Below are 18,846 nucleotides of genomic sequence, written 5' to 3'. Positions count from 1 at the left end.
AGAGCTGCAGTCAGTGCCATGTATTGAAGACCAATCCTTCAGCAGCTGCACAGTCCTGGACTCGTAAATCCCACCGGTCCAGCTGAAAGGGAGGGCATTGTCCTTACTGGAAATGTTATTGAATGGAACTCACCTCACTGGGTGGGAAATCCAGGCAAGAACGTGTGGTAGTTTAACACTGTAGGACAGCAGCTTGTCCCTGACCATTTCATTCTACTTCTGTGATAGAGAGAACATCTGCCTCCAACATTTCTAATTTTAGGACCTTCCCGAACAGCGTGTCTCATATCATTGCCTGGCACTTACTTTTTTTTTTAAATTTGTAAAATGCACCTAAATTATAAAATGCTGAAAGAGCAAACAGAGGGTCCACGGCTTAGTAAGAGAACAGAGCTTTCCTGGAAAGCAATCTGCTAAAAGATTTGAGCTCCGTCAAACTGGTCTGGAAGGCATTTTCAGAGTCAAGGGCTCCCCAGCAATGAAAACGTGCCTCCCCCTGATATTTCCATCTTTTTGCGGGAGGTCTGCGTAGAGGTGACCAGAGCCTGGGATGGGGGCAGGCTTAAACAGTAAAGGAAATGATCTAAACAAACAAACAGCTCTCAGGGCTCAGACCTCCAAGAAGTAGGGTCTGCTGCACATGGGGCAGGGGTGGTTTGCTGCATTGTGCAGAGTACACAAGTTGGGGGCAAGTATGCTGCTCCTGTTCAAAGGAACCACATCGCTCCCCACCTTGAAGCACGAAGCCTTGTGCTAGCAGGACTCTGGAATTAGCTCGACAGCACCACCTCCTCCCAACCTGTCCCAGAGCTCCAGCAGGTAAGGAGAGGATTTAATTTGGGATTATGTGCATTTGGCTAACATATTCCCCTCTGCTTTGTCTCTAAAGGCAGCCTGCAGACAGACCTACCTCCTGGAAAGGCAGGATCTGGCCCTACTCTCATGCCTGTGGAAATAAGGATTTTCAGAGGGATGTCCAAGCACATTCTGCTGCATTGCAAACAAATTGATCTCATTATCCTCAAACCACTCCTAATTGATCGGTGTCCAGTCTGGCTTTGAAAATCTCCAGCCAATGTGATCCCATCACCACTCTTGGCAAAGCCCCATATTATGAAATTTTCTATCACATTCTCCTGGCATTTCCCCTGCTGTAACTTCAGCACATGGACAGCTTGTTCTGTCCTTGTTGGCTAATGAGTATAATTGGTCCTTGTGCTCTCTGTTATGACCCACGTGCTTCTCTATAGAGGAGTTACCGCATAGTACTCTCATCACCCCCACAGTCTCTTTTTTATAGCCACACACTCGAAAGGAGACTATTTACTTTAAAAAGAAAAGGGAAAAATACTCTTTTCGTTTTGTCTAGGGACAAAATATTCAGTTTATCTCTTCCTCTCCCCCTTTTCCAACAAACTTTCCTAGCTCTGAACAAACATGCAAAGGTTCACAGGGGTAGGTGCTGGTACAATGACTATTACTTATTCCATTTTTGCACCTCCTGGACTCTGGAGCTACTGAAGGTCCCTGGAGTAAACCAGAGCAGCTCCAGAGGCTGGTCTGTCTTATATCCTGGCTGCAACAGTTCTGTCAGCCCTCCAGGATTGTCCTGGAATCTCCAGGAATTCTAGATTAATCGGGAATTAGAGATTACGTCACGTGATGAAGCCACCAGGAATACATCCAACCAAAACTGGCAACCCTACAACGGCTGCGTACTAGTATAACCATGCCGAGTTGGTGTGGCAGTCTGTCCCCCCTAGTGGTGGCTGGGCCAACGATGGATGCTGATGAGCTCACTAAAGCCTTAGCTAACAGAGCTGGGTCTTTTAGGTTCTGACGTCTCGGGTTCAATTCCCACTGCTGACAATCCACTCAGGGGCATCATGTTACATTAGCAGCAGCGCTCCTACGATAGGGCGTACAGAATAATGCTGATCTCAATTAAATTCTTTGAGGACAAACCCATTCCATGATTTAAGGAGAGCATGACTTTATATTTCTGTTCGAGTTGTCACTTTGAATTCAAACTCTTTGGGAAAACATGCATAATAGTCTTAATGATCGCATTGAGCAGTTTAAATTCAAATTGCGGAGCACTCGCAACACCACACAGGCAACACTTTCCATAAATTACTCAAATTCAATATGTCGCTTGACAAAAACAAGAATAAAGGGCTTAAAAAATCCTAAAACATTCTTTAAATTATAGCTTCTCTTTTCTTGTCCAATTTAAATTGTTACATTGTTGCTAAATTAGTGCTGAAATATCTACACACAGGATTTGGAATTCTTTTAAAAAACAGATGTAATTTTGCAGTGAGGATTGACCTCAGAGTTTAGATCTGTGCATGCTAATGTTACTTCACAGGCCTCTCTCTCTCAGAAGCAATCAGCACTGGTCTAACTTCTCCCATCCAAATTAATGGGAGTTTTGCCATTGATTTCAATGGGAGCAGATTCAGAGTCCAAGGCCACAAGGAACCACCAGACCATCAAGCATGACCTGCAAAAAAAATCACCAACACACTAAATGCAGGCCCCACTGTGCTATGCAGACATATTGCAGGAGACAGAGCCACTTACAATCTAAATGGACAAGCCAGACAAATGGTGGGAGAAAGGGAGTATTATTATTCCATTTTTGCCACTGGGGAACTGAGGCACAGAAAGATTAGGGTAACACTTTCCAAACCACACTCTCCTAACAAACCTTAAGAGTTCAAGGCTCACTGAAAATTAATGGGACAGTCTCCTCAGTGATTTACAAGCTTTTACATTTTTTTTACCCTAAATGATTTCTCCAGGGAAGTTGACAACACCAGGAAAGAGAAAAGTTGACAACACAGTAAATAGCTGAAGCAGGAATCGAACCCAAATCTCCAGAGTTTTGGCCTGGCACCTGAAATACTGTACCATTTGACTTCCCCAGTTCGAGGTGGAGTTGTTAAAAACGGAAGGGCAGCTCTGCCTCATGATAACTTGGCTCTTGTTATTTCACCACTCATTGCGTCCAGCCCCCTAATTTTTGACATTCTTCTCTGAGGTCCCTTGGCTTTGACTACTGAATATTTCCAGTTTGCCTGAAGAATTCTTTACGCTTTCTCCCATCCTCTTCCCCAAGGCACCCCGCCAGCTCCATCAGGGCCTGATACTTGGTGACCTTGATATTCATACAACAGGGAAAACCTGGGAAGGTACTCACCATCTTATTGCAGGCAGTGGCAATGACAGGTGCTCAGCGTCTCTCAGGACTTGGCCCTACAGATCATTTATCACTGACTGTTACACCATGGGGAGTGACTGCCAAGAAGCAGGGATGAAGAATGGAAGGAAATTTCCATGTCCCAGAGAAAGTCATCAGGACATCAAAAAACACTCCCATTTGCAAAACAGCAGCATCCCCTGCCAGACCAGTATGTCTGGTTAACCTTGCGTTCAGTCCTTATGGTAATACTGTAGTTGGAAAGGAGACAGCTGGCACGGCTCGAACATCTTGCTCTTCAATCTTTTATGACAATGTTTGCAATATTCCCCTTAACCTCTTCTTTATACAAACCCAATGCAAAAACTTCCCCCAAATACCGAGCAAGCAAACCAAAGGCTTTTGGCAGTAAATTTCTCTGTAAGGGGGAAAAAGTATATTAACATTGACAACTGATTGTAGCCGCGCTACATGGCTCACGTATCGGAGGATCTAGTTAGATTGGAGACATATTGTCACATTTTAGGGGTTAGACTGACTGCAGCAGTGACAGGTGGTGACACATCTGCCCGATGTTAACACTTCACTTATCACAACTGCTTTTAACTGACCGCAGGTGTCCTGATGTAGGGAGGTGTTTTAGGAATAAAATTAATAATACTGAGCAAAAGCATGAGAACCAGAATTTAAAATGCATTTGTAGGATTTAGCAATTGCAATGCAAAGTCGTCAGTCTGTATTAAATGCTTTTGTTTGGGTGCTTAAAAGTTAGGAACTAATTCTAGGATCAAACTCAAGTTCTCAACACTGGGTGGCATTTTTTTTCTGAGATGGGGATAAAGAATTGGTCAAGGGGTGTGACTGTAGGTTTTGGACCTGACTCTGTTTGAACATTTTGTGTTAAGAGGAGCAATGATAAACAAAACCAGAGAGATACTTTTGCAGGCTTTTATCATCAATATTGACCAGTAGCATGGTCAAGGGTAAACGTGGGTAACTGGAGTTTACCAACTTCTCACTGGGGGAATCTGTATTTTACTTTAGGTTAGTTTACTCACTTCTTTTTTTTAAACACGAGATCACTGATATTGACTAATTAAACATAATTTCTGTTGCAGCCTTAATTATAGTTTCACTACTGCTCCACCACAACAAGAGTAACATCGGAAACATTTGCCAATTTTTAATTGTTCAAAAACTTTTATTTTATTTGCCTGTGGCCTGACTATGCAGACACACACGGTGCAGTCACTCAGAGCGAACTATCAGAAGAGCAAACAGTTCCTGGTTTATAAATCTGGAAGAGGCAAACACTTTCTTGTCTTCTTTCAGATCAGAGAGGCAGCATGGTTTAGTGGTTTGAGTATTGGAACAGAAGCCAAGAATTCCTGGGACCAGAATCTCAGGTGGTGTAAATTGGGGTAGCTCTATTGAGCTATGCTCATTTATGCCAGCTGAGAATTTGGCCTCTACTTTCTCAGCCTGGTACAGTCACTGATTTGCTGTGCAGCCATGGGCACATCATTCAGGCCCCAACGCAGCAAAGCACAAGAGTTTCAAGGAGACTTGGACTCCAGAGTTGCTTTTGAAATGGCACGTAGGCTCCGAAATCATCTAGGCATGTTTTGAAAATACATATTTATGTGCCATTTCAGACAATGGGACTTAGGCACGTGCTTAAAGTCCAGCACATTCTTAAGGGCTTTGCTGAAACAAACTCTTGGCTCCAGTTTCCCCATCCGGATGTTTAAAGTCACTGCCCCTATTTATGTAACGCTATGGGTATGTAACTCCATTAATGTTGTTTTCACAACAGCAACAGACCGGATTCCCGGGAGTGGTTTGTGCCAGGCCTTTAAGCTTCTTTTTTTGTGGCTTGTGCAGGTGAACATTTAAAGGACACTTTTAATGTTTTGCCGAATCATTTCAAAGAAGCTACAAAAATAAAAAGTTTATCCTTTCCTCTGTGTTCAAAGCTGTAGTGTGGAATTTACTATTGCAGACGCAGCCAAGTAATTATCATTGCTTTATCCCTTAAAAAGATAGAAGATAAATTTGAAAGAAGATGAGGAACAGAATCCTTCTGTATTTTTTCTCTCATCCTTTTATCTCCCAACGTAGGAAGTTTACTGAACCCTTGCCAACAATTCACTCAGGCTAATGAAGTGTATAAGTAATAGGATTAAATAAACTCAACCCATTATTACAGTGGCTAATGCAGATGTTCTCCCAAACTAAAACAGATGCGCAATGAAGAAATAATGCCTGGTTTAAAAAAAAATAGTATTAGCCTACTAGCAGATCCCAGCCCGAAGTCAATGGGACATTTAACTTCAGCGATATAAAGCACTGCCCCAAGTGTATTACGACACACCTTGCAATGAATTATGCTCTCCTCCCAAGGGCCAACACACGTGCCACAAAATTAACCTTAAGAATTTGATGGCACAATAATTTTAATGCTAACATTAAAAGGAGAAATGGTTTTAAAAGCACATCTTCAATCAAAAAATCATTTCGTTTTTAAGAGCCAATTAACCAGGACCATCCACCCTTGCCACTGTAAATAAGGCAGCATCAATTCTCCATTATTGCATTCAACACTTTAGCAATAATCCCACTGCAAAGGACATGTGGCAATGGCAAGGAATAATGAGGCATTGTTACCATGTTCTGAAGTAGTAACGATAATAAATAATAAAAAAGTGATGAAAGAACGTTACCGAGGAATTAAAGCTTTTAGCAAGTAGCAAATGGGTTTCAGGTACCACGTTTTATGAAGGCCTGATTCTGGGAAGTGCCCACCCCTCATTTCCCCCCTGACACAATGTGAATGCGGGGTGCTCGATATCTCACAGGAGACACTCAGTTCCTTGCAGGACAGGCTCCTGATCTTGCAAAGGAGACTTGAAGTTGGAGGCTTAGTTTCCTTGGCTGTAGCCCCTCACCTTGCAGTTAGGTGAGAATAAATACAACTGAATGATGTTTGACAAAAGCCAGTGTTGAGAGAAATCTACACAAAGACGATTCATTGGTCTTCACAGAATTTTTCTGCGATATTCTGCAGCTTCACTTATTCTAAATACAGGGATTATAACTATTTTTTCCCCCCAAACTGCCAAAATACCAGGGCATGGTAAATGCAGATTCTTTAATGGATAATGGGTGAACCGCAAAAGGCATCTGGATTCAAAGGCCCTTGAAGCTGGTGGATGGACCCCTACTGATTTCAAAGGGCAATGGATGGGGCCTAAAGTTTGCATGCTGTTCGGTGGCTTTTATCGTCCTGTGTGGTTGCAAAGTTACGTCGTGATCCTTCAGTCTCACCCCTCCTTCAGCGGGAGTTTTGTTGATCCAAGGATGTCAGAATCAGGTCTCTTACAGTGGAAAGCTTTTGGGAACAGGGCTTTCTCCTAAGAGTGCTGTTACTTCTCTTCCCAGCCAGGCTGAGATTATCACAAGAAAACGTTCTTTCTATTTTGGCATGTTTGTTTTAAGGCCTGGATGGACACCAGAAATCATGTGCAAGAGGGAAAGGGGGAAAAAATTAACTTTTTTCTGAACATCATGGATGGGTCTGTTCTTACTCTATCCAAGCTGAGTTGCTCACCCTTAATTGTAAGGCGACGCTGCAATCTACAGCAGGGAGGGGAGTATCGACAGACGTCTAAACTCTGTTGGTTTGTATTCATGTTGAAAAGAAGCCTGGGCACTTACGATGTAGCAGGGTTCACAATACGCTTTCTTCTCCACTGCATAGAAAGGCTGGCCTCTGAGCTTGTTACCACAGGTCATGCAGGTAAAACATTCCACGTGGAACACCTGGTCCATGGCGGTGCAGCCGGTGCCTTCCCCGACAACATTCTCACCGCAACGGGAACAGCGGCCTGGGGGGAAAGAGAGAAGAGACATCCTAATCATCTCAAAGCAGTGAATACGGGGGTTCCCTGGTGCTAGCTTGAGGTACAATGTCACAACATGGTCATGTACAATTCCTGCCCTCCGCCGCAAAGACCAGTCTGGTGCCTAGGAAAGATGTGCACATTCTGGAGGATCAGATGGCTCTGGTGCCTTTCACTTGTATGTCATCACCCCGAATGCAGCCCATACCAATGGAGACTAACACTCGTCACCTATGGAAGGCTGTTTGGTGGCCTACGTGGGCAGTCTCAATGCACTCCCTGCATTCTTGCCCCAGGAACCGCCAGCGCAGTGAGCACCATTGGTAGGAGTCGCAGCAAAGAAATTAAGGACTGAATGGCTAGGGAGATTGCAACACCAGTCTCTCACGCTGCAGGCTTACCGTTCTACAGAAACAGACAATCCAGGGTGCACACACAGAGACAAGACACAGCAGGCACGCACACAGACCGGGCTTGGTTGAAGAAGCTGATGCAGAAGTGCTTTGTGGGACGCATGTTTTAAAGGGGAGGGAGGCTGAGTGAAGTTGCTTAGCTCACGAGAACGGGCACTTCTGAAAAGAAGCCTGTGGTACAGAAGCTGAAAAGGGGAAGGTGGGAGTACTCAACGCAGTGAAAAGCACACCTCCGAGGGACATCACTCATTTCAGCCCCACTCTGCTGTTCCACGCTGCTGACTGCTGATGTTCCACACTGCCAGCATTCAGCATTGATAATGATTTAGCTCAGACATGCAGCATTATGGAACAGAGATAGTGCCAGGTTCTCAGCTGGTGAAATTCAGCATAATTCCAGAGTTCAACAGAGCAATAAAGATTTACGGCAGGGTGACCAGACATCCCAATATAATTGAGACTGTCCCAATATTAGGGGCTGTGTCTTATATAGGCAACTATACCACCCCTCCACCCCCCAAAAAAAAGTGTCCCGATTTTTCACACTTGCTATGTTGTCACTCTAATTTATAGCAGCTTAGGTTTCTATCCCACTAAAAGAGGAGATTTCATGGACATATCTAGTTTTCTGCATGAATAATTTCTGTGTCCCTCCTTTTGGGTCTTGTCAGACATTATTATTTATAATTTGTATCACTGTAGCACCTAGAAGACGCAGCCACGGACCAGGACCATATGGTGTTAGACGCTGTATGAACACAGAACAAAATCACAGTCCTCGTCCCAAAGGTTTCCAATTTAAATACAAGACAAGAGACGATGGCTGGATAGACAGGTGGGGGAGCAGAAGGGAACAGTGGGACAATATTGCATCACACCTTTGGGATTTGGCAAGTGGAGTGAGACGGTTGCTAGGGAAGTGAAGACTATGCAAAGAGAGCAGGATGATGGCCAGTCGATGGCTGTTCAAATGGCATCACACATTCAGTTGAAAGATATCCTTTCAAGTAATTAAATAACCCAACCACAAAATGTGCAATAATTTGGTGGCACGTGTGTATCTATCTGAAAAAATAAATCCCTTGTAAAGTTTAATAGAAAATCAGCCTGCTCAATAGTCCAGGTGGCTGAAACTGTATACTGCTTGCATGGAAGAGATGACGACATGAATGCCCATGTGCTTACAGCTTCTTCACTGCCTGTCCCAAACTAGTGCACGGTGCCGCTATACGGCAACAGCTGTTGTGCTGGGCAAGCGCGTTTCAGCAGCAAGTAAAGGGGTTCCAGGACATAAATCATGGAAGGCACTTTAAGACCCTTCAGGATGAGGTGGGCAAGGTGATATTTGAGATCTCTTAAGAGAGCTTGGAATGGAACCCAAATCATTCTTATTTGTGCAGTTGCATCAGTGTAGTTGGCACTGTAAGGGATACATAATACAGACCCTGCCGCAAAGAACTTACAGTATGAACAACCTGGTGGGAATACGTTAGGTCAGAAAGCAGATAGGAGCACACTGGGAAGCCCAGCTGGGGGGATGCGACAGGGTGTGGGAGACCTTGTCTAGTGCAGTACTGAATGGGCCCTGGACCTTTGGCTTCCGTGGTTCAGTGCTCCAGTGGTTCCGGGGCAGAAGCCTGCAAGGAGAATCCTTCCTCTTCAGCAGTCAGCCCAGACTGTGCTGGGCTGCTCCCTCTTATACTGCTGCTACACCTGGAGCATGCCCAGTAGGGACACGGGGGCGTGGTTTCCTCTACCCACAGTGAGGAGTTAACCCTTCCCCATCCAGTGCGTTCACTCTGTCACAGGGGAATAAATAGATTTTTTTTCTTAAAGTGTAGCTTTCTAGATCATTCGCTCTTGGTGTCCTGATTCACAGCCCCATGCTCTAACCACTTTGCTATGCTTCCTCTTACATGGATATCCCTTGCCGTACTGGGAGAGGAGTAATTTAGGATGCAGTACGTGGTGAGAAAGCGGTGGAAAAGTTTCCTAACAATGAGGACCACGGAACAGTCTCTCTGCAGCAACAAAACAGATGAAATGGACTAAAAAGGTCTTTTTCATCTGTGACATGACAGAGCCCCCCATTACCCTCCCTTCTCTGGGTGGACAAGGCCAAGAGTGCTCAGTGGTCTCATCCAAAGCACTTACGCAGCATTGCTGTAATAAGAAGTGACGCCTGGGGAGCAGTTAATATCTCTCTATATAAAACATGAAATTGAAAGCCATTAGTGTATTACTTCACACAGTGTCCTTCCAGAGGGAATACTCTCCAGGAGAATTTAACCTCCCCTGTGTGCCGTTCTGTGATCATTCAGTATCATTTTTATGAGGCATTTGGACTCAGAGTAATGTAATGTCTATGCAAACACTTCTCAGTTTCCTGTGTTAATATGTGAATGGAATATGTGGCACCATATTTTTCTCCCTCTTCTATTCATCATTCAGCCAGTTCCCATGCACTTGAATATACCTCTTCCTCCGGCCAGTGCGTCACTTTCATTTGCTACAGCGAGCTATTTGCTGGCTACTTTCCTGGTTAAGGCTCTGGACTGGGACGTGGGAAATCTGGGTTCATTTCCCAGCTGAGCCACCAACTCATGTTATGGGTTAGGCTTGGGCACATGCCACAAAGGGAGAGATCCACAATGGGGATTTAGGCTTAGTGTCGCGGTATTTAACTTTAAGTACCTGGCTTGCCAGTGGATTCCTTAGCCCCTGGGGAGCATGAGGCACCTCCAATGGGAGTCAGATGTGAGCATGCTCAGAGGAGGACTGCCTATCCTAATCAATCGGAAATACCAAGGAGAGGGCCTGATCCTTGATAAGGACTTCGGTGACTCCCTCTGGCCCACTTAGACACCCACCTCTGTTCGGGATTGGTAGGCATCAATCCTCTCCTGGAGTTCAGCTCCCAAGCCAGATCAACCCCTTCTCACAAAACAACGTGCTGCTGGTGCTTGAACCACACCTCTACCCCAGTAGTTAGACCCCCACTCAAGACGGGGGACACCTGGGTTCACATGCCCACACTGCCTGAGCTGGAGCAGGGATTTGAACCAGGTGCTCACATACTATTACAGGGGCTCCTAAGATTTTCCTAAAGGACCTCTGCTGTTCTAGCTTTCTCTAGCCCACACAGCTTCAGCCATTCTGGGTTTTTACACAGAATTCCCAGCCAGGTACTAGCTGAGCCTAACCCATCTTAATTTATTAGCGGTTTCCAGCTTTCACTGTTACATCTGAAGACAGAGGTGCTGCTGGAACCAGTCACACGGGAGAGCTGAAGGGCTCTAAGACGTCTTCAGAGGTCTGTGCGTAAACTGGGATGCTGCGGGACGGCTGCCTATCATGGGGTGCAATGGGCAGGATGTATGCTGGGGATCAGGAGGTATAAGGTCTGTTCTCAGCTCTGCTATTGATAGCCGGGGAGGAAGTCACTTGAGCCAAATTTTGCAAACCTGGGAGCCTAAAGGTAGGTTCCTAAATCCATATTTAGACATAGAAATACATACAAGTGCCCTGATTTTCAGGATTTGTGGGTGTTCGCTACTTCTGAACCTTCCTCCGTGCCACTTCTGTGTACTCATGTACCAAAATACAGATTTAGGATCCCATCTCTAGGCCCCCATGACTGAAAACATTGGCCACCTCTGGGCCTCGGTTTGACCAAAGCTGAATACCTGTAGCCCCTGGGAAGTCAATGGAAACTCCAAGCACTGAATACCATTCAACATATGGTCTGTTTTTAGCTGAAACCTCTATGGCATAATCAGCCTGTGAGAAGAAAAAAACAATCCATGTGACAGATAATGCACTCTCTACCATTGCTGCTGCAACGAATGAAGGTACACTTTTCCTGTGGGCCAATCACACAGGACCATTGCTAATTGTGAACAAACGTGTGGCTAGATTCACCTCAATTAAAGATCCCATGTTTCCTTTCTCAATATTTTCCCACTGCCTGCAACCAACTAGTTAATGTTTATACCTGAGTCCAAGCAGTGTTACTCACCAGGAAAGGCTAGGCACACAAACCTCGGAGAACAAACAGACTGAGCACAACGATTACAAAAATAACCTTTGAGAAAAATAGTGGGTGGCATATTACAATAGCAACACAGAACAACATGACCCAGTTGCTTCCGACAGAGACAAAGACACAGACAGCCCTTTAAAGGCAGGTTAAAGACAAATGACGAAACTAACATTAAACTTCACCAAGATGGATCTGTGCAGCATCACCATTTCCGCCCCCTCCCCCCAGCTTTCTTTTCCCCACCGCTGCTGAAATGGATTGTGCTGGCAGCTACTCTTGGAGTTCTGCAATGCCTGGAGCAGGTGCAGCACCGTCAGGGCATGCTTCCTTCATGCTGCCCCAATCAATGGGCCTCAGTCTTAACCTGCAGGGACAGGTTTTAGGGGGTGTTCAGTCTGTGTCCACAGAGTTCTCTGAGGAGCTGCCTACAGCAGGTGCCACTATAGGTGATAGTTTCATAGCAGAAACTGGTGGACAGCAATGCACCAGCCTTTTCTTCTGTAACTTTCCTGACTAAACCCAAATGGGGTCTCAGTTACATAAAGGTTTGGAGTATTATGACGTGGGTCCAGGGAGGTGAAGGGAAGCCCCAAGTGAGCCTCATGCCCTGTCCCTACTACTGCTGGGAGAGATCTCCAGGAAGTGGCTGCTTTCTCACCTCCCCCTGAACCTGACATGACTAAGGGAGAAGCCCGCATGGGACCCCGTGCCTCTCTTCCCCAATTACTGGAAGTCTCTTCCTTTGGTCAGCCTGAGTGGGATGAGTGGGAGGAACGCTAGAACACAACCGTAATCCATCACCATGACGAAACGACCCAACACTCGGTCCTTCATTTAAACAGGATCTATCGCTGTTTATAACACACCCGAGCCGTTCTAGCACAGTAAGGAAGGCGCTGCACTCTTCTGCCAAGAAGCCAGTGTGACCTTGTGCTCTTGGACCAATATCTCTGAGTTTCTGTTTCCCATCTGTAAAATGGAGATAACACAACATGTGTCTGTCTTATCTATTTAGACGGTAAGTTCTTTGGGGGCAGTGATAGTCTCTCATTGTGGGTACAGCACTCAGCCAAAACCATATAAACAGCAATAATAATAATGAGTAGAAAGCAAATGGACCTTCACCCACAAAAGGCTTTAAATTCAGGCATTCAAAGAAACGTCTATAGACTGTAGAGTGTACCACAGTTAATCAAAACAAGGTCACATCCCCTGACACTTATTGATTACACTTAAATTTCCCTCGATCAGCCCAGTGTCCTCCCTGGTTTTCATTGCTGCTGGGATACAATAAAGGAGAAGAAATAGAATACATTGCCTTTAACAAAGTGTATTACAGTATTTTTCATATGTAAATACATTGCATCAAATATCAAGCTAAAAGCTCCCCTGGCATTCTCAAGACACTGGTATATTCTCCAGTGCTATTTTTCTAATCATCTCTGCTTAGGAGCTCTCCAGTAAGTGTGTTTTAGGAATTCATGACACATCTTCCTTTTGGACAATTTTGAATCGGCTGGCAATGGATGTGGAAAAATCATTATTCCTAATGAAGAAATATTGACGCGAAAACAGCATTTCGAGGACAACGTTGACCATAACTCAACAAAACAACAAGGCTCCTCCCCCCTTCTCCAGTGACTTTCATTGAAGAGTTTTCGAGCATTCCACAAACATCTGTTAATCCTCACAGCCCCGTGCAAGGTAGGCATGGTTATCCCCAATAGAACTAGAGAAATGGGGCACAGAGAGAGGTTAATACTACTACTTAACTCCACTATACAACATTTCTCAAAGGAAGCAAGCATTATCATTAGCTCTGTTTTGCAGATGGGGAAAACCGAGGTACAGAGAAGGAAGTGACTTGCCCAAGGTCCCCCAGCACATCGGTGGTATAGCTGAGACTAACAACCAGGCTCCCAAGTCCCAATCTAGTACTATACCCACTAGGCTACACTGCCTCCCTTCACGAACAGGGGTGAGACACTTGCACAAGTCCACACTACTGTGACAGAGCTTTAAACAAAACCCAGAACTCCTGGAGCTCTGGTTAACGTTCTACTGGCCATGCACACAACAGGCTCCTTGATTTTGCCCAAGCTGACAGGAGGGGAAGCTCTGCTCTGGAGGAGAGTGAATATTACCATCTGGCTGAGGAAAGGAGGTGCTTGTCCAAAAGGGGTTATGCTAGGGAAGGGTGTCTTGGCCATGACCTCTCCCAAGATAGTACCACCGCTCTGGAAGCTGGTGCATGGGGCTGGAGGCAGCTTGCACTGCCATAGTCTTCTCCAGGTGGAATTTCCACTGCAGCAGACTCTGGGGAGGAGCTAACCGAGCCATGCAGAAGCGTTCTCCCTTGGATTCTAGTGAACGCCCCTTTCGGAAGCTCTGCCCTCGGGCTGGAGCTCCCAACAAGCCTAGCAGATGGTCAGGCTCATGAATCTGCTCTACTTTTCAACACTCCAGCAGACCTGGATTCATACCTCAGCCCTGCCTGAGGTTCAACACTATAGTTTTTACTCCTGGAGTAATTTGAGGCCAAACTTTTAAGAAGTGATTAGGGATCTGGGGTGCATGATTTTACACACTTTAAAAGGGACTCATATTTGGAGGATTAGGGCTCGGTATATTGTAACTGAATAACAAAAAACCCCAGACACACAGATTCACTAGTCACTTCTCAAAGTTGTGACCTTATAATGTGTGTGATAATCCTTAACCCCAATGGAGTTTGTGAGGGATTTCCCATTGGTTTTACAGGAAGCAGGATTGGGCTCCTTCAAATTTTAGCCTCACATTTTCCAGTCAATTTTAACCTAATCTGATAGATGATTTACATAAATGCCAGATAGGGTGAATTAAATTATATGATGTTCTCTGACATGTCCCTCTACTCCCCCCACCTGTCCTCTTTTGTTTTTTGACCCAGCTTTCGTGACAGTTACTCATCCCATAGCAATGAGCTCACTGCATTGAAGTTTCATCATTTGACAGCTGCAGGTCGGACACATTGGTCGTCTTATGCAACGATTGGATGTTAAGACAGATTCATCTTAATTCGCTGCTTCGGCAGAAGTAAACGAACACGCGTTGTTCATAGATGCTTGATGCTTGGAGGCATGTTTGTAACACTCCATGAATTAAATCAAAAGCTGTGATTTAATTACTGAGTACTTTCCTAAGTCCTCTTATTTTATCTCAACTAACAAGGAGGCCTGATGCATAGGTCTCTGCAGTGACCGTTCTGACCACTTCCAGTAACAGCAAAGCTCGTTCATTGTTTTCACCCCCTAACCACAGTACAACCTTGTTATCTCACTTTACTGATCCACAAGCCTGAGACGTTTCCAATATGCCTTGGTGGTCTCGGCCCACGCACCGCTGATGATTTAACAGCAAATGCAGGGCAATGGTGAGGCCTCATCTAACTAAAGTGTCACTGTTGTTTGCGGTCCAGTTGTACCTGTACTGGCCCCCGGAGATAAGAGACAAGATGCGGGAGGGAATCTCTTTTACTGAACCAACCTCTGTTGGTGAAAGAGAGAAGGTTCAAACTCCTCAGATCTCTTTCTTCAGCTCTGTGGAGCTTGAAAGCTTGTCTCTCTCACCAACAGAAGCTGGTCCAATAAAAGATACCATCACCCACCTTGTCTTTAAGCTTTCCTGGTACCTTCTCAGAGACTTTCCCATGCTGCTCATCCACTGTTCCTATTGGAGCAATTCAGAAGCATTGGGGCATTAATCCTCACCACACTCTGTAAGTGCTACTGCAGATGGGGAGCTGAGGCTCAGATTGGTCAACTTGCCCATGGTTACCCAGGGAGTTTGTGGCAGAGACAGAAACTGAAGCCAGATCTTCTGAGGCCCTGTCCAGCACCTTACGCACAAGGACATCTTTTTCTCCACAGTACAAGGTGCTCCAGGCCCCAGGGGACACGAACCTGACCACAACTCCCCAGTAGACACGAGGAACGTGTTTCCTGCCAAACTGTGCTGTCACCCCAGGGTGCCTGGGCAAGCTCTGAGAGGAAGGAGGGTGGGAAGCAGCCCCTCGCTCCCTGGCTCCTTTGATTTAATTGAGGCATTAGGAGGGAGCAGCCCCCTGTGCTCCCTGGAACAATGGCAAGCAATAATGCCTCTTATGCCTGGTGAAACCCCCCTTGAACCAAACTCCTCTCTTCCCCGTGCCCCACAAAAGGCCCAAGGGCAGGTTATCCTATCAGTTTTACCAGGCAGGATACAGTGCAGTTACCAACATGGTCCAAAGGAATTTTCCTAAATCCCTGCGACCATGACGGGGGCTCAGCTCCAAAGGCCAGGTGAAGACTAGAGCATTCTTAACATCCACAGCTGGGGACTGACTAAGTTGGTTCCAGTCATAAGAGCCACCTGCAAAGTTTGGACCTGGACTTCCCACAAAGCTAGGGGCTATTCTGATCTGAGCTTCTGATGTGACCAGCACTGACTAGGTACCCGTTGCAACGCAGGAGACTTGATTGTTTCCTTGTGCCCGACTGGTTATTTGCCAGTCGCCAGAAACTGGTAGCCTGCAATGGGTCTCCCAGTCCAGTGGGGGTCAGTGACGTTCCATATGACTTAATTCTCACTTTTTGCAGCATGCTCTGGTTTTTGTTATATTGTCTCACTTGGGGGCAGATGTTTTACCATTTGCAAAGTGGTTGAATTAGAGCCTCAGTGTAACACCTTGAGATGGAAAAAAAATAACAATAAAGGAAACCTCCTTTGCTGATCGATCATGGACATGCAGAGAACAGAGCAAGACGTACTTTATTTCCTTTGATGCTGATGAATGGGGTCAGATTAGATCAAAGCACTCTATCCACACAGCAGCCATAGCATGGGAAGCAGCAGAGCACGCTTACCTACAGTGCTTTGCCAATGCACCATAACCCTGGCAAGGGAGGGTTACTTCCAGAAGGGATATGAGGGACTGAGCCAACCCGTGACACACTGGTCACTGCTGATCTAGCCTGAATTGAAACTGGTGTCCAGGGGATGAAAAAGGAATGGGCATTTTAGATGGGCTATACACTGAGCGGATTGTAAAGAGGCAAATATACTTAATGAAAATAATTAAATAGGAAAGATTTGTTTTATTTGATTTTTTGTCATGTAATTCTTTGTTTTGCACTGTAAAATTCCAGAATGATTTTTTTTTTTGTTTAAATTAGGTTGGAAAAAGCCCACTTAAAAAAAAAATCCCCCACCCCCACCAGAAACAGAGGCAAGGTGGGGGAAGAAAAGTGAGAGGAAGTGGAGGTGGGGAAAAAAACACTTCCTCTCACTTTCTACTTCCTCATCTCCCTTTTCCAGTTTGAAAAAAAGGAGAGAAAGTTTGCTTAAAAGTTGCACTGAAAAATGAATATTTTCAGCAGAAATGGTTGCTCAGATGAAAAATAAACTGTTGCTGCTGGTCCCTGGGGATCAGGAGCAGAGCTGGGTGAAGAACGGAGTTTTTGGTTGCTTACAGTGAACCCAAACCCAACATTTTAGAATTTTTGGAAAACCAAAAATTGCTTTAGGCTGAACAAAACATTTTGTTTTGATTTGGAGTGGCTTTTAAGAAAGATTTTCCATTTAAAATGAAGTAAAATCAAGGGAAATTTCATAACAAAAAGTTATTTTGGCCCCTAAAATCAAAATGTTTAGTTTAGAAAACACTGGAATGAACTGTTCCAACTTTGATCTGGATTTTTGTTTTTGTTTTTTCCCCCCTCCCTGCCAAAACAATTCAGTGAAACTGACACGAATTCATGAAATGTTGCTGTGTTGTGAAATCTGCATTCCCCCCCCAACAGAAAAGTTTCATCTGAAAATAAATCATCATCTGGCTTTATTCAGGGGGAAAGTTATCCCATCACTGCTATCAGGCAGTTTCTTGTGCCTTCCGCTGAAGCAGCTGGTGCTGGCTGCTGTCAGAGGCAGGATTCTGATAGACTCTATGTTTGATCCAGCCTGTAAATTCTGATGAATGGCTCCGGAACTCCAGTACCCACCTTTTGAGCCACGTCTCTTTGCACTTACATTTTCAAAACTATCAATGTGAGATTTAACTCTTGAAACAGAAAGGACACAAATAGAGAAACAGACGTCTATTTAAAATGTTTAATTGAAACTCGTGCTGAAAACAAAGGGCAGAGTGTGTGATGGAAACCAGTCTCTCTTCCCCCACCCCTCCGGGGGTGGTGGTGACTTTCTGGGCATTCCCCTGGTCTGCGGGACCTGCTCTGAAATTCTATACAAGATCTCAGGATCCTCTTTTGGGGAGCCACAAAAATACGTTTCTGTTAGTTTGGTGACGGAAGTCCCAGCCACCGTGCAGGCGGGGACTGGGTGGGGCCCTGGCTTTCCCATCGGATGCCAAGCACAGCTGTACAGAAAAGGTGCTGGCTCAGTGCTCTGACACAGTGACTCGAGGTACTTCTACTTGCTGGTTGAAGCAGTGGTGGGTGGTTCTAGGGGATGCGACACCCACCCCACTTGTTAGCAGGAGCCGCAATGTAGCACAAAACTCTGAGGCCAAATAAGGTCACCTCCTCCTCAGACGTTTAATACCCTACTAATGCTTGCAGCCCTCCCGACCCACTCCTAGAGGCCAAACACGTAAGGAACCAGAGAGCAACAACCCCAGTCTGCAGGGCTCCGGGTGACAAATGCTTCCATGCTACCACCAGGCAACCGTGGAAGACCTGCAATTAATGCTCTGTAAACCCTGGGGGCCTAAGCACCACAGGAAGTGCCGCTCACAGAAAACCCTTTTGGCCATATCCCCTGTGACCTCTGGTTGGTCTAGGTGCACTATTTAAGCAGGAAGCTGTCTCTGCAACTCAGCTGCACTGGGCCTGACAGATCCCACTGGACCCTGACTCTGACCCTTGGATTGACTCCTGGTTTCTGACTCCAGCTGCGATATCTGACTAGACTCCAGATTCGCGATTCTGGGTCTGTCCTTCGGCTTGACTCCTAGTTTCAGACTCTGGTTCTGACCCCTGGCTAACTGGCTTTACTATCAACTCCCAACTACTGCTCCAGCTACCAGGCCCTATTCCTGTTATGACCCCTAAGCCTGACTCCTGGTCTTACCCGCTTAGGCCAGACTGTCCACATCCTGGTGGTGACAAAAGGTGCCAATTCCCAGCTGCTCTGAGCCCCAAAATACAAGAGTCCCAAATTCAAAAGAGAAACCCTGGGCCCCTTAGTGGATGCTCAGCTGAGAACCAAGCCGTTAGGCAGCTGAAAAAGAACACATGAGCCTGGCCACAA

The 18,846-nt window shown here is 45.6% G+C and overlaps 1 protein-coding gene across 14 annotated transcripts in view; it reads right to left on the bottom strand.

The window, feature by feature from the left end:
* LPP (LIM domain containing preferred translocation partner in lipoma) overlaps positions 1–18,846 on the bottom strand; it is a 443,967-nt gene that overhangs the window by 62,918 nt on the left and 362,203 nt on the right. For all 14 annotated transcript variants that reach the window (XM_050964799.1, XM_050964800.1, XM_050964802.1 and 11 more), the window contains one exon: positions 6,923–7,092. In XM_050964799.1, the coding sequence (XP_050820756.1) occupies positions 6,923–7,092 (170 nt within the window). The remainder of the gene's footprint in view (positions 1–6,922; positions 7,093–18,846) is intronic.

The sequence above is a fragment of the Gopherus flavomarginatus genome, chromosome 8, assembly GCF_025201925.1.
Source record: "Gopherus flavomarginatus isolate rGopFla2 chromosome 8, rGopFla2.mat.asm, whole genome shotgun sequence".
Lineage (NCBI taxonomy): Eukaryota > Metazoa > Chordata > Testudines > Testudinidae > Gopherus > Gopherus flavomarginatus.
This window is presented reverse-complemented; position numbering and strand designations above follow the sequence as displayed.